This window comes from Muscardinus avellanarius (genome assembly GCF_963383645.1).
Source record: "Muscardinus avellanarius genome assembly, chromosome: 21".
Taxonomy (NCBI): domain Eukaryota; kingdom Metazoa; phylum Chordata; class Mammalia; order Rodentia; family Gliridae; genus Muscardinus; species Muscardinus avellanarius.
In genome coordinates, this window is record NC_137807.1 from 19332102 (window position 1) to 19348484 (window position 16383).

At 48.8% G+C, this 16383-nt stretch overlaps 1 protein-coding gene across 2 annotated transcripts in view; it reads left to right on the forward strand.

Annotated features, from left to right (window-relative positions):
• The window catches only part of PITPNB (phosphatidylinositol transfer protein beta), a gene marked incomplete at both ends in the record, with an annotated part of 59662 nt that overhangs the window by 30085 nt on the left and 13194 nt on the right, over nucleotides 1-16383 (forward strand). For both annotated transcript variants that reach the window (XM_080717624.1, XM_080717623.1), the window contains one exon: nucleotides 10249-10326. In XM_080717624.1, coding sequence (XP_080573750.1) covers nucleotides 10249-10326 — 78 coding nt within the window. The remainder of the gene's footprint in view (nucleotides 1-10248; nucleotides 10327-16383) is intronic.

Below are 16383 nucleotides of genomic sequence, written 5' to 3' on the forward strand. Positions count from 1 at the left end.
AGTGTAATGGTCTTACTCTGTGGTACAGGATGTTTTTCCCAGGTAAGGCATTTTAAAACCAAGGGTTAACGTTTAGGGAGGACCTTGGTGATGCTCACTGAAGATGGTATTCCTAGAAAGGTAGCGACTCCCCCTCTGTCTGGGCCACGGGAGCGTGTGCAGGGCATGTTGATTGGCAGGGTCCTCTGCTGAGACTCCCACAGAGGTTGGAGACGCTGGTTTTTATGTGTTGCCCAGGATGCTTCACTGCTGTTGAAGTAAACGTCAGATTCCATTCTTGCCACTTCCTTCTCCTCGTTCTATACCTCACTCCCCATCACTGGCAGTCAGACCCATTCCTACTCTTTTCAGCCCTCCCCACCCTAAATGTTATCCCCATGTCTGGTCATTTTCTGGGCGCGAGTGCGGTGTCTGTGTCCCTCCTCTTTTCTGGGTGTCTCCCCCTGCAGATCCCCGGGGAGCAGCAGGGAGAGTCCATCGTGGTGAGGCCTCGGTGCTGCGGTCCCCCTGCCGCCCAGGTGCCTGCCCGCTAGCCAGGCTTCCCTCCCTGGCCTGCCTGTGGTCCTGCCTTCTTGCTGCTGCTGGACACTGGACAGCTCTGCCCCATTTCTTTCAGGCAGAGAAACTTAGCGTGGCAAGCTTTCCAGCAGGAGCTCCTGTGGCCAGACTGTGGGCCCACGCCGCCATTCTCAGTGCCCTGGAGCGCCCAGCTGTGGGCTGGGCTGTTGGTGAAGCTCGGCCTCCCGCGCCTCCCCCGCTCCTCCCGTTCCTCTCTTGGTTTTGTCGTAGAGTGCCGGTTGTGGATAGGTCCAGTCCTCTGAGCATTCCTTGGAAGCTGAGGAGTTGTTCTTTTTGAGTCTCCGAAGGTCTCCACAGAACCTGGAGGATCTTGGAGGCAGGGGACACACACACCTTACCTGGAAGCCGTGTCCCTTAACGTTCCCTTCAGCCTTTGTTCTTACCGTTAGGAGATCTATCGCCCGAGCAGCTGCCCCCTCTTTCCCCCTGCCATGTGGCCAGTGGGAGGGAGCCCGGCTGCAGTCCGAGGCTGCTTGCTTCCTTCTTCCTAGGGCCTCTGCTTCACACACCACTGTCCTTCCTTTGCAGTGTGTTGGCCAAGAGCATTCTCAAGGCACACGTCCCAGCGCTGCCCGGTCGTTCGTGTGTCCTCCCTCGTTCTCCGAAACACCAGTTTTCGTCTGCACCTTGGTCCCTGCTCCCTCCAGTGCTGAACTCTGGCTTATTTCATTTTGCGTCTGTGCAAAGAAAGGGCTTGGAGATTCCGTGGTGTGTTTTGGCTTGGGTATTTGCAGGGCACCCCACTCATACGTGTTCTTATTTGTTGTTTTAATAAGTGTTTAGACCTTAGTATTTGCTGTGTGTTAATCTGGGAAATATTTTTTCTCATAAAGGAATACTTGTATCTGTCCACAGAAAGTGCAAGATTGGTATCAGTGAACTAGCTTGAGTGTTTCTAAGTGATTTGGGGGTAGTTTCAACTGTTGCTTGTTCAGATGCTGCTGCTGTCCCTCTGCCAAAGGGCACTCTCTCACAGCGGGCAGTCCCTCTGCCAAAGGGCACACTCTCACAGCGGGCAGAGACCAGTGCTGGGCTGAGGCAGCCATCGTCGGGGCTCACACACACACCAGTCGGGGGGGTCTGAGGTTTTGGACTTCGCTAAATGAACTGCCCACACATTGTAACTGCTTGCTCTCTCTACTCTTGGCCATTTCCTTTGCTTATGTTCCGTTTATTCGGTGGTCTGTCTGGCTACGCAGAACATGTCCCATTTTAGGATGAGGTCAGGAATGTGCTGAGCCAGTACATGACTTTCTGAAATTCTAGTTACCTTTGCAAACAAACATAATTTGTTTTTAGCATCTTAAACCACAAGTGTGTGTTGTTTTAAAAGCGGTGTTTTGCTCTTTGTAAAAATGCGTTATCCTAAATGTTAAGCCTTGGCAGGATGATGGGACTTGTGACGTCCAACCTCTGGGTGAGTGGGTGGTGGCCACGCCTTCAGCTCCGCAGTTCCTTGTGCTTCAGAGGGTTCGGCGTATCTTTTCTTTTGATCATCTATGTATTAGTGGCCAGATGTTAAGTGTTTGAGCAGATAGTTTTAGCAACACATGCTTCACTGCACTGCCTTGGGGGGGTATAATTTTAAAAACATGTAATCATAAAATGTACTTTCTAAATTAAAAACAATAATGAACTCTGACCAGCAGAAGTTAAATGTTGGATAAAGCCACGTGAAGATGTCATCTGTCTGTTCTTGAGCTATGCAGCGCCGTTTCTTTCCAGCCAAGCTCAGGTGGTCCCTCGTTGGCCTCGGGTAGGGATGTCCTGCCTGCTGGCCACTGTGAAGTTTGCTTCTCTCATGTTGCCTCTTGGATGTAGCGTTTGTTCCAGCTGCTGCTGCTGGTTTCCTAAGCAGGGCTTTCTGCTGCGTGGAGCTGTGCAGTGCTGCATGCTTCTTCAGCTCTACGAGGAGCTCTTGTTGAGAAGGCTGTGGCTGAGGTCCAGGAGTCCTCTGGCTGCCAAACGTTCTTTGGTTAGTCCTCTTGGGCAGGAGCAGACACTTGACCTCGCGGGAGCACCTCCTCCCTTTGCTGTTGAGATGGACATGCCTCTCCACATTAAAAGTGTGCGCTCTGGCTGACCCATGTGGGAGAAGCCCAGGAGCTCGCTCTTAACGCTGTGCAGTTGCTGACTTTGCTGTGCTTAAATCTACACTTGTCTAGGCTCGCGACACTTCACCTTTGCTGCCCATGAAACAGGCCGCTGGCTAGGTGTCTCTTGTCCTAAGTCACAGAGGATTTCTCCATCCACAAAGAAAATATAAATAAATGCAAGCGTGGCTCGTATTGGAAGGAGGCTGCTGCCTTACATGGCCAGGCCCTCCCAGCAGAGCGAGCTTCAGGCAGCACGGGCGGCAGTGCCCCCCTGTGGGGAGAGAGCATATCGCTTGTTTCACACTTAAATCTTAGCAAGCATTTGTAAGTTTTTGTTAAAATTCTGTGTGGACAAGCATGTTTTGCACAAAATTCTTTCCCTCTAGAATCCATTATTAACTAATTTTATTCCCAGTTTTCTCCATGTTTTAAAAGTGGTGAAGGCGGTGGCATATGCGGTAGGATTTGCTCCAGTTCCTTGGATGAGGGGAGAATTCTGAGGAGAGCCAGAAAATGTTGTTCTCAAGTAGCTAATGGCAAATACTTTTTATTTTTGGTGGTACTGGGGTTCCTGGAAACCCTTCTACCTCCGGGCTATACTCCCAGACCTATTTTTTATATTTTTATTTGGAAACAGGGTCTCTTAAGCCAGCGCGGCTGGCTTCGAACCTGCGCGATCCTCCTGTCTCCACCTCCCAAGCGCGGGGATGACAAGCGTGCGCCACCACACCTGGCTGGAAAATACTTTTTAAAGTGTGCCCCTTTCCAGCAGTGGAAACTCTTCCTTAGGGAAGGTTCTCCAAGCTGAGAAAAGGTAGAGAGCCCTCCAGGCACCGGAGTGGAGTGGGACAGTAGAGCGTAAAGCACTTTGCAGCATGATATTGTGCAGCAGGGCTGGCGAGGGGCCAGCAGGGCAGTGGGCAGCCCCGCTCTGCTCCACAGGGCTGGCGTGGCGCGGGTCTGCACCGCCCCCAGTGGTGATGGGCGGTAGTGTCAGTCTGAGGCTGCCAAAATTAGCTGGGACCCTGCTGCCCGGCCAGACACACGAGTGCTCTAAAGCAGTAGGAAGGGCATGTGCGCCCTGGAAGGGCGCTGCCTTTGCTCCCACTGTAAACAAATGGCTCTTTTTTTTTCAGTAATTTTTCTTTTTAATGTTTGTTAAGTTGGTGGTCAAAGGTTAAATGGGATCCTGGCATTTGGGAACGAAAGGCTGAATCATGGGCCAGCACTTTATTGGAGAGGGTCCAGCTCAGGGTTTTTAATAGGATATTTTTCTACATTTTAGTTGAAGGAAACAAAAGTATTGATGTTAAAACTTACGCATGTAACTTATATTTCAGATACTGCAATTTAATTCTAAAGTAGGTGATGTTTAACAGACTTTTAACAATGATATGTTGATATGTTAAAACTCGGTGATGAGTTTAAAGTATCTTCATTTTGTAAGGAAAATATAAGGTATGATGTTCCAATAACGCGTCTGCTGTGTATTTGTACATGGAACACACCCCACCCATCACCCAGCTCCCCTGAGGGGAAGGGAGCAGGGAGCCCACCAGCCTCCTCTCCAAGACCCCCACACACGCATGCATGTGTGTGCGCGCACACCTGGGCTTGTTCTCTTTCTGGAGGAAACTATCTGGTTGTAACTCCCCTCCTCCCTCAGGACCAAACTCTGACTTTCTCTGTTAATTTGTAACCTTCCTAAGGCTCTGGGGCCTGCCTTCAGGAACATCGGTGACTCCTGGTTCTGTAAAGGCTGAGCTCAGAAGCAGAATCCTGGTCTCGTGCTGCTGTGCCCTGGCACTGCTCTGCCCACCCAGTGACCACAGGAAGCATAGAACCCTTTTGAGACCCCTGCACCCCAGGCCAGGATCGTCCTCATCTCCCAGAACTCCTTGGAGTCTCCGTGAGATTAGGAAGTACAGAAGTGTTCTGTCTGGAGTGCAGATTAGATTGCATTTCTCAGTTTTCAATACAGTTTAAAAATTCAACTTTCAGGCTTCATTGGTGGAAAGCCAGCAAGGACTGATGAGAGGGCTGCATTGTAGAATATTTTTTAATGCAGTTTTGTCCCTCTGAGGTACATTCAGTAACAGAAACTAGGCCAACAAGTTATTGACAATTAGTGGTCCTTTGGGAGTCTGCTTTAATGAATAGATAAGGATGATTTGTAATTAGCATAATAATTATATGCAAATGAATGCCTCTGAATTGCTCTAAAACACTTCTGAACTGTTTAAACAGCCCTCATGAGATCTTGTTACTCTATTAATTTGTGTAGCAAATCTTTTTTTCATAGATCATGCAAAGATAAACTTCAGCCCAGCCCCTGTCCGAGTGATTATGAATTCTAAGGTGGTAGGGTCTGAATTAATGAGATTTACTTATACGATATTAATGGTGCTCGGTGGGAACCTGAAAGGGTGAGGAGTCGCTGGGGAGATGTAATTAAAAATAGAAAAGAAAGCTACTTATTGGAAAATAACTGTTGAAATCAGTTTCTTAAACAAGTTAGTCAATGTTATTTCTCTTTTACACCTCTGCTCTTGGCTGTTGCAACATTTAATGCAAATGTTTTTGTAGTGGGCCCACCCTTTGGAGTCGGGCTTGGATTTTGTCAGCTGTAGTTGTGGGTTTGGCACTAGGGTCGGCAGTGATGGGGTCCAGAGACCTTTTGTTTTGTTTTTTTAAGTGCTACATTACTGAGAACATGCAGAGTAATGCTAATAAATTATGCTTGTTACTTACTTTCATATTTAATTCCACTTTTTCTCCCATCCTGGGCTTTATTTTTAGGATGTGGCTAGGGGAAATAAGCTTTGCTAAGTCAAACTGCAGTACCCATGCATTTTAAACTTACTGATTATCTTTGAGCTATTTGAATAGACACCTAATTAATCATGTTATGCTAAAGGAAAACATTTTATAGCAGGCTGCAAGATCTTAATAGCCCTCTCAAGTTTATATTTATTGACTTTGTGAATCCCCCACCAGGGGGTGTGGAAGGGCAGGCCTTGATCTCTGTGACAGGTGTCGGGGACCCCGATAACCCAGGCCTGGTTCTCCAGCAGTTTCTGGGGTCTGGAGCTCATCTTGATTTTTCCACAAGCTGTCAAGAAACTCATGCCGGCATGCCCCTCCTCTCCTGCTCACGGCCATCGTAGTAATGAGTTGGACCTGGGCTCGAGGACCTCCTTTGGTTTGTGCAACACAGATTTTGTACTTGTATTTTGGGGGACAGACACTATGTTAAAAGATTCATAAAACTAATATTCTGGCTTCAAAATGAATCTGGTTTCTATTGAGAGTTTCTGTTGAGAGCAGTCGTGAGTAACAGATGTACACCCAAGAGGTAGCACAACTTTGGTATTCCAGTGACAGAAAAGAGTTTTTGTAAGAATGTAATGAATGTATTCTGCAGATCCAGCGTGGGGACCCAGTAACCCGTTTACTCACCATACCATATTTTATTTTGTTCTCAAAGGGTGTCTTGACTTGCCTTCACTTTTGCTTAAATAAGAGTTTTCAATTAAATAGAGTTGTATGAACACTAATCTGAATCTACCTTATGCTGATGCCATTGTATTTTTCTGTTGTTCAGGCACTGTTACTGGTGGAGCGCGTAGTGTCTAGGGACATTGCACCTAACCTGATAATGATGGTTTTACTAAACCCTTACCCTAGCCAGGCCTCTGGGCATTATACCGATAATTAAAATGGGATCATAGAAAATTGTAAACACAGTGCACCTTAGCAATAAGATTTTTCTACTTTTAAACATGATTTTAAACCCCATTTTAAAAATGCATTTCCTTGGCCTAGTGAATGTGCTTTCTTTTTTTCCCAAGGATTACAGAAAGTGCATAGCAAATTCAGCCTTCAGAATACCCAGGAGCTGAAGACTCAAGTAGGCTACAGCTGTCTTCACCCACAGTATTCTAAAGGAACTAATGAGATGAGAAGTCTGCAGCTGGTGGCAAGCACAATAAACCACGAGCCAAGGGCTTCTCTTCATCAGCGCCTCCCCTTCCCCATGGGAGCCCAAAGGAGACAGAATACTAACAAAGCCAGCAGGCTGTCTCATTCCACACTGTTGCTCATTTGCAGCTATAATTGGTAGCTGAGGTTGCATTCTGTATGCTGGAACTGTCATACATGAAGGAATATATTTGTTCATTGTGATACGGGTATAAACCGGCCAGTTTTCAAATACAGGAAGCCCAAACTAGAGACCCAACATCAAATTGCAGCAGAGAAGATACTGTTAAAAAAATTAAATGTTTATTGTAAGCATTCAAAACTGAGGTTGTTAAAACTACATCTGCTTTCTGCTTTTTAATATCATGCTACTTAATTCAACTGATTAAACATTTACGCATTCAAACTAACATAAAAAGCACAAAAAATTTTCCTAGGTTTTGACAAGATGCATTATTCTCATCTGTCAAGGTTAAAGTGCTATTGTTAGTAATTGGGTTTTGTTACATTCTCGGTATAAAATATCTTTAATGTTTGCTGCTTTGTATGCCAGAGGAAGAGGCAGAGAGAGGGAACTTACTTTCCTGTGTCTCTGTGTGTGTATGTCTGCCTCAGAGGGGAATTCACTTTGATATCCCTGGTGCTGCAGCTCTCGGTGCTTCTGGAATGTTCTGAGTCTCTGGAATTGTTGACACCTTTGCCGCCGTCCTTGGGAGGAGGCTGAGGAGGCTGGGCCTGGGCCTGCCGAGGCCGAGCCGCCCTGTCGGATGCGGTTCCTTCCTCTGTGAACGGGGGGCTTTGGCCTGGGTTTCAGCTTCAGTTCACCTTCCTGACTGAGTCCATGGTTCACATCACCAGGTTGATCGTGAAGGCTCAGAAACTGGCTTTGGGGACAGCACAGTAGGAGTATGTTGGGAAACGCCGCTTCACTTTCTTTCGCTGACTAGTCTATGTCAGATGGGCGCCGAGACTTCCTGAAGGCATGCACCGGTACAGAGCGGGCTGCAGAAGGGCTTCGCTGCGTGCGCCCTCACATGGTGCCTTCATGGTGCCTCGGGAGTGCTTGGCCCATCTCCTGGGGCGGCTTGTCCCTGAATTCATTTCCCCTTACAGGAGGAGAATTTACACTGGCCACAGTTGAGTACTGGGGGTTGAACGCAGGGGCATTCTGCCTCCAGGACACACCCCTAGCCCTTTTTAGTTCTTGTTTGGAAGCGATCTCATCAGGTGGCCAAGAGTCTTTACTGCTACATTGCTGAGGCTGGCCTCAAGCCCGCCATTCTCCTGTCTCAGCCTCCCAAATACTAGGATTGTAGGTGTGCGCGGCCATGCCAGGCTTACTGGCCAGTTTATACCACTTCTTGAAGCTCGTTGTTTCCTGGTTTCTCTACTCTTGCCCTTACTCCTTTAGTCCTGGCGGTTTCATTGTGTGCACTCTAATTTGTAGGTGTATTTTTCCTTCTCTTCGAGTGGGCAAGTTTAGAATTCACAGCAGTTCTGTGGCCTGCACGTGAATTCTAACATCCTACCCCCTCCTTTTCTCCTCATGTTCCAGCAAGTCCACAGCTAGCAGTTGTCTTCCCGCTATGACGGGCTTCATTGGCTGTTTTCCTTCATTATGGTACATAAAGTGATGGGGCATTTCATAACCGATGGCCTCTCAGATGCAGGAAAACGGGCTGGTTACTGTTCAGCTCATCCAGGTTCTCGAAAAGCTCAGGCTTTGTAAAAACAAAAAAAGCACAAAAACACCAATGTCACACTGTGGTGGTGTTAACACACACCTCAGTCAAGAGGGGACAGGGGTTTCCCTCAAGTGTGATTAACCGGCAGACGTGGACAGGTCAGTCCACTGGCTCTTCAGGAGCCAGAACCGGGCGTGGGTTCTGCTCAGCTCCTCGGACTCCTTGGGCGGAACCCGCTGGCATCCTGCATGGCGCTGCCCAGCACATAGGTTCTGGTTGAAAGGAAGGATGCTGAAAGTTTGATAGGATGCTGGCTTTTAATTGGGGGGGAAATGAGCCTGTCTTTGGATTTCCAAGCCTCTAACCTAGAAGAAAACAAAATTGGAATTATGAGTTTTATGTCAGCACAATAGTCTGGAGATCACCTGTGCAGTTGATTCTTCTCTCCTTCAGAAGTGAAGTTTGTTTTCTGGATGCAGTTCTGAACTGGAGTTGGAGCATTTGTCCTGGCCCTCCGCAGTCGGTCTGAGTGTTGAGGTGCCCGACGGGCGCGCTGGCTGCCGCCGCCCCCTCCTCGCAGTAGCCCTTCTCTTCTCGGGGTCACTCCTGGGCAACGCTGGTGCCTGAAGGCCCAGTGTGGCCCGCGGAGTGGCCCTGTATGATCATTTTAGACCATCAGGAGGCCTTTCTGTGGCTTCTTTGGCAAGCCTTGAACTAAAAGCTGTAAGCTTGAACTTTTACCTGATTATCATTCTTTAGAGTTGGTTTTCTCCCTGGACCTCACATTTTCTTCTTCTTGATATGACTTATTTGAAATGTTCTCCCTAGGAGTCATTCTCTAACATGCCTCGTGCGTGCATTTGCTGGGTCCTGGCTGAGTCTTGAGTGGCTGCTTGCCACACGTTCCTCAGTTTGCAGAAGTTTGTGTTATACGTTAGCCCATGTCCAGAGCATGCTCTGCGCTCAAACTGCCTTTTCTCTAGATCAGTGATTACGGGGTCTGTATCTTGCTTGTCTAGGAGTAAGGATGAGCTCCCTTCACAGATGCCGTGAAGAACACTGGCCCAGAAATTTGCTTAAAAAAGAAAGAGCTTTCTCAGTCCGCAGTACTGCAAACCTACCTCTGTCTGCTGCTGCTACAGCTCATTCTTTTACTACTTCAGAAGCTATTTTTATTCTATCAGTACAGACTGTACGTGTACTGACAAGAGAAACTCAGGTATATCTTTAGGGTACACTGGATCCTTAGGCACACCTAGCCTTGGGGCTGTTCCTCGGGGGCTTGATGTAGCCAGGGCAGTTCCGTGGCAGGGGCCTGCTGTCTTTGGAAGCAGCCCCTCTTCCCTGAGGAACTTAGCACGTGTACCCGCAGCTCTCTGGGCACAACCTCTTAGGAGAGATTGCCCAGGAACTGGAGGTACACACGGCGAACCCCACTGTGGGAGAGATGAGGTGCCAAAGAGCCAGGGGTCGTGACCTGTGCTCCTGCCGGTCCCGTGGTTGCGTTCTGGGGGTGTCAGGAGTCCAGGGCTGCCATCTACAGGTGTTGCTGAGGTGAGATGAAGGGTTTTATTTCTTAAATGTGGTTAGGTACTTACCAGAATTCTGAGATGTAGAAAGTAAATGCGGGCGAGTCCTTTTCCGAGGTAGCTGCCCAGTGACCAGTCACGGCAGATTGCTAGTCAGGACTTTTATTACTTCTTATATAACCATTTGCCTAAAATAAGAATTCAAAGCAAAGGGAACCGCTGCACGCTGTGCGTGGTACAGAGCATGGCACCTCTGTCTGCAGAAGCACGCTGCAGCGGCCGGCTTCTGTCTTGGGCTGCGGTAGCTGCAGGGGGCTGTTCTGCCAAGGGTGGAGCATTTTCTCGGGTGTTCTTCACTGACTTTGTTTTGTCTTACAGGACTACAAGGCTGATGAAGACCCAGCGCTATTCCAGTCAGTCAAGACCAAGAGAGGCCCTCTGGGACCCAACTGGAAGGTACTGGAGGCTAGCCTTCTGACAGGCAGAGTCTTTGCAACAGAACACTTGACAGGCCCTGAGTCTTGAAGAGCTGGGGACGTTTAAGTGAGAAATAGAAATGGCACAAAAATAGTTTTATTTGCAGTAAGGACTCGTGGATGGTTACAGTTGGCCAGCAAATCTGTGCTGTATTAGTGGACAGGACTGAGCCAGACTGTCACCCAGCACAGTGATATTCTGATAGCTCTTAAAGGAGACAAGTGATTTTGATTTTGGGGATTGAATGTTCTCTTTTGAGACTCGAAGCCCTACAAAGATCCATGTGAAATGAAGGGTTTTAGTTCTAGGAAAAATCAAATGAACTCCCTTCACCCAAGTTCACATTCCTAGCTTTTGGATAGTTAGGTTTTTGGAAAGCAGGACACCAGAGAGCAGTCAGTGCTGTTTTTGAATAAAGACACGCCTTTCCTCACTCAGCAGTAAGAACAGCAGCGCCGAGGTGATAGTTTGAATTGCTGGAGATACAATGCACTTGAAAGCTATCTCCTCAACTAAATGACAAACCCTTACAGCAGGCTTCAAGTGCTTACTTGACAGAAGGCACGCAGACCTGAGCCCCTCCACGCAGATTCCCCGCCCGCAGGTTTCCTCAGTGGCTAGTTCCTTGGTGCCAAAGCCATCACAGGGCATTGGCGCACAAGGTGTGGGTGCTGGTGCCGCCTGCAGGCAGAGGGTGGTTCTCACGCCCACAGGAAGCCCGCTGAGTGGCTCTCCGTGGGTATCAGGCTGTTTGGAGACTGTCTTGTCCATCAACTAAAAGGAAAAATTTGTTTTACAAGATGATTCATAATCTATCTTGTGTTCACGTTTATTTTTCTGGGTAGAAACAATTTAATACCCAGAAAGTGACATATGTCACTTATAAATTAAGGAACTGATTCAGGACGCGTGACCCAGATTTCCTCTAAAGGATATGCAGAATGCCCTGCCCTTGCTGCAGAGCGGCACTCCCTCTGGGGACCAGGAAGCCCCCGGCACTCTACGGTAGATGGCCGAGTCTGCGCAGTTGACGCGCCCTTGCTCCGCGAGGTCACCTGCAGGGTGGTCTTGCTCCAGTGGGTACCGACTGGAGCCGGCTTTCCTTCTACAGGGGATACAGGGGTGGAGTTTAAGACTTGGGAGTGATTGAAATCTGAATTCTTAAAATGATCAGCTTTTCAGGTATCAGTCGTTAAGAGTCAGTGCTACGTCACAGGGCATGCTGGTTGTGCTTGGGCTCAATTTACCTGGTTTTCAGCTTCTTAGGAGCTCAGAATATATGTGTTAATTAACATTTGTTTTTTAGTATTGATTGATAATTATTGAAAATTCTGAGTAGGTTAAACCTTTAAAAATAATTTGAATTTAAAATTTTTGCAGGTTTCAGAATAGCTTTTTTTTTTTTTTTTTTTTTGTCCTTAGAAATTAAACTGCGTTTCTCTCCCCCTACACCTTTTTATTTCTTATTTTGAAACATGGTCTCCCTACGTTGCTGAGGCTGGTCTTGAACCTGTGATCCTCTTGTGCCAGCCTCTCAAGTCCTGAGATCACAGGTGTATGCCACCTGGTGTGGCTGTAGGATGGTGGTCTTAAACATAGCAGTGGTAACAATACCTCACTGTCCAGCCATCTTCCTAAAGCCAAATGATGGGTGGTGCAGTTACTCTCAAAACTTGAGTTACCGATTAACTGATTTCTGTGAATTACCATTTCAGAAATAACCAGGATAATCAAGAATAACTAATTAAGCCATTGTTTACTAAAAATACAGCATGCAAAAAATAGGCACCTATGAACTCATCTTAACAGCATCTTCTGTAAAGGTGTTGGGTAGGACCTTGTCTTTCCAGTCCATATCCTTGTACAGCGCTACCCTGGGGACGTACAGTAGTGGAAGTGTTCTGGCATTCCGAACAGGAGGAGCTGATCCTCCATAGCATGGGACTTACCGGAAGAAGAAACTTGGGACCTGCTCGGACCAGATCGTTTGGAAGGATGCTCTTGCGTAGTGCCGGCTGGTGGGTCTGCATCCCCCCAGGTCTGCCGCTTCGGCAGCGGGCTGCTCTCTTACCAGTCCAAGGAATATTCAGGGCCAGCCACCAATCTTTGTCTTTTGTGTGGTGCTGAGGATGAGCCCCAGGGCTTTCCATGCATACTCTGGACAAGTTCCCTCCCACTGAGCTCCTTCTCCAGCCTCTGTGATCTCTGAAGCTTCCCCTTTTGTACCTCAGGGTGGTGATTCCCTTCTCAGTCACCGCCGTCTACACTGCCTGTCTGCACTCGGCTGGGGTAGAGCCCTCCTTGGTGCCAGGTACACTTAAAGGTCACAGTCTCACAGCCTCCTCCCGTGGGTCGGGCACAGCGCTTTACATACAAGAACGTGGGCAGAGCGACAGGCGACGGGTATAGGAGACCAGTGGGTCTGCTGCTTCTGCGGCTCCCAGGTGTGGAGAGGGAGCGCGTTCCAACCCTTCATCGTACTCCCGCGTCTCCGTCTCCACTCTGTCCCCTGTGGGGTCACGGCAGTCATGTGGCTCTGTATGTGTGATACGTGCTGGAAGTTGATGATTCTTACTGTCAGTGGTGTGTTTCCCATAGTCAGGGAATCTTAGTGTTAAGACGTGCTGTGAATCTACACAGTTATGACCTACGTAACTCGCTCTGCACCTTGGTCTCCACACCTCAGAAATGAAAATATTAGTGACCACTCGAGACGGGTGGAGGACTGAGTGACTGTGGTCAAGCTCCAGCCCGCAGGCGCACAGGTGGTGTTGGCTCTGTTGCCGGCATGCTTTCTTCTTGGAAAATCAGAAGGTGACGATAGGCCCTTGCCATCGCGCAGAGCTGAATTGTCCCTCACCTGTCCAGTACCCAGCAGTCCCTTGTAGTGTCTGGGACTGATAAAGATGCCCCGGTTCACCATCCCTGCGCCTCCTGGTTGCACATGGAGAGCGCGTGCTGGACGTGGGCTGGCCGTAAAGTAGAAGGTCACCCCCTTTATGGTAGAGCCTTCCCTGGCGGGGATGGTGGGGCCACTCAGGAAAAAGATTCTTATATTTCTACATTTTCCCAAAGTAAGCGCAATTTTTCAGCCTGTGATGTGATACGTATCTTCTGTTTTTTTAAACCAGGATGCACACTTTAGTTGTATATTCATTTTCTTGCTGAAGAATGGTTTTTAAGACTCGAGTGGATTATACTTGTTACTTCGGGTTCCACACTTGATTGAGCGGCTGTGCACACGGGAGGGGGAGAGCGACTTACAACCCGGCCGGGGCCTTTTGCTTCGAGGCAGAATCGTGCATTTCTGATGGGTGCGCAGGTCCTGTTCCTTTCCCTCGGCACGGTGTGTGTGTGTGTGTGTTTGTTTTGCATGGGAGGCTTTGTGTATTATGACATTGACATGGCTACCTACTCTAATGGTTTAGAGGAAAACACCTTACGAGTGGATTCCTTTCAGCCTTCCAGTTTGCCGCCTCTGATCCGGGTGAGGGGGTTGTCATCCTAACAGATTGAAACACGCCTCAGAAGATTATGGTGTCGCTTTATCCTGCGGCCTGGCCTCGTTTCTTCCTTCACTTAAGCCAGACACCTCGTGAAGACTTAAGCTTCCGTGTCTACGTATGTAGTTAGTAGGCCTCTGAGGACCCTGCAGGGCTCGGCCCGTGCTCCGTTGCCGACGCGTAAGGGAGCAGGTCAGGGGACTGTATCCAGAGTTACAGTAGCCTCGAGTCCCCTCTACTCATAAGGGCCAAGGGCGTGAGCAGAAGCCCAGCCCCTGCAGTTGGGCCTCTGTCCTGTCGGGCTGCTTCCCTGCTGTGGCCTAGCGGGAGCGGCCATTTGGCATCCTCCAGGCCAGTGAAGGCCGCAGTTTCTGTGGGTTATAGAGACAAGGTTGCTTCCTGCCATGGTGTCAAACTCCTCGTGTGTGAAAAAGCAGTGGTTGCTTTGGTCACCAGGGACCTGAGATGAAGTGTAAGAGCCTCTCGGCCATATTGGATGAGTGGAATTGGCAGTGGGAGAGAAGATAGAGTCCAGCTGTGGAAGTCTCTGCGATAGTCCCTGGTGGGAGAGGCCAGGAGCACCTTAGGCTCAGGCGGCACCGGGGCAGTGTCCTTGTCTGGTGGCCACCCCAGGAAAAAGGCTGTTTCCTGGTGTAGACATGTCTGAGATCCAGCAAGGATCAAAGGCATCTGGAAATGTGCTCCTCCCTGCGCTTTGAAACCCCAGGGAAGGTGGCAGAGAGCCCTCATCATTAGCTTCTGATTGTGCCACAATTTTGGACCTACAGTCATAGCTGTAGCAGACCTAGAGTTAGGGCTGTTGTTTTGTTTTGTTTTGTTGGTACTGGGGTTCCTGGAAACCCTTCTACCTCCAGGCTACACTCCCAGGCACCTATTTATTTTAATTTTGAAAGAGGGTCTCTTAAGCCAGCAAGGCTGCCTTTGAAACTGTGTGAGCCTCCTGTCTCCACCTCCCAAGCGTGGGGATTACAAGCATGCGCCACCACGTCCGGCTTTTGTTTTTGAGAGCCTGATTTGGTGACTTGGTCTTTAGTTAAGGTTTTGGTTTTGGTTTTTTGGAGGGTTTTTTTGGCAGTACTTTGGATGGAACCCAGGGGCATCCTTCCTCTGAGCTATACCCCCAGCCCTATTTTTCATTCTTGATTTTGAAACGGTCTCACTGAGTTGCAAAGGGCCTCAGTATTTATCTGAGGCTGTCCTTGAACTGCGATCCTCCTGACTCAGCCTCCCAAGTAATGCTGAGATTACAAGTGGGCGCCCGGCTTAAGTTTTTTAAATAGGCGTTTAGCACTTACATGTTTGAATTACATTAACCTCTACAGAGGACACTAAAACAAGCTGTTCCATATCTTCAAGGACCTGAGGGCTCCAGAGACATGGTCCTCAGCTTGTCTGGGCCAGCGTTCCTCTGTTCTTGGAAAGAGCTGAAGGGTTGGGGCGTGGCTGAGCACGGTGAGCACTCGGGCTCTGCAGAGCTTCCTCGCCTCAGGAGCACACACGTTCTCTTCATGAATCTCATGTAAACGTGACACGTGGCTTCACTTGAACCTAAGTGCCACGTATAGAAAGTGACCACAGACCTCACGAGAGTCGGGTCCTCACTGAGAAAGTGGACTCAGGCGCGGCGCCCGCACGTCGGGTCTGGCTAGAACGTGGACCTGAGCTACACAAGGTCAGGTTTGGAGGAGCCTGGAAACTGCGGCTGGTTGTTTCCTTCAAGCAGGAAGCATTCCTGCCCCAGGGTCGCTTTTCCTATTTTTGTGAAGTTAGCCTGCCATTGATTTGGCTTGGGAGCCCCTCTTACTCACCACGGTAGGGTTAGGGTGGGGATCTCCTGCCTTTGGCCCCCCAAGGGTCTCACCGGTGGCCTTCATCCTGGTGCTTGGCTGGCTCCGGGCGGGTGATGTGTTCACTCTGCCACCCCCCTCCCCATCTCCTGCTTTTTTTTTTTTTTTTTTTTTTTTTTTTTTTTTTTTTTGGTCCTGGGGTTCCTGGAAGCCCTTCTACCTCTGGGTTGCACTCGCAGACCTATTTTATCCTTTTTTTTTATTTGGAAACGGGGTCTCTTAAGCCAGCGCAGTCCTCCTGTCTCCGCCTCCCAGGTGCGGGAATTACAAGCGTGCGCCACCACGTCCAGCTGTGTCTCCTGCGTTTTAAACTGCTGGTGCTGTGCCTTGCTCGTAGTGGGGTCTAGTATTTGCTGGATTCACAGTAACTTATCTTAAACCAAATAGCAAGCAGTTAAATGTTGGATATGCCAAGTACATACAGAAATAAAATGTCCAAGCCTGGTGTGGTGGCACGTGTGTCTCGGGGAGGCCAGATAGCAGGATCATAGATTTGTAGCCAGCCTCGGCAATCTAGGGAGGGCCTGTCTCAAGATGAAAAATAAAAGGGTGTGGGTGTGACTCAGAATGAAGACGCCTCCAGGCTCAGTCCAGCTTGCACACACACAGTGTCTGATGTAGGTCTGTCCAAATGGCCACCAAAATTAGCAGCTGTGGCTATGAAT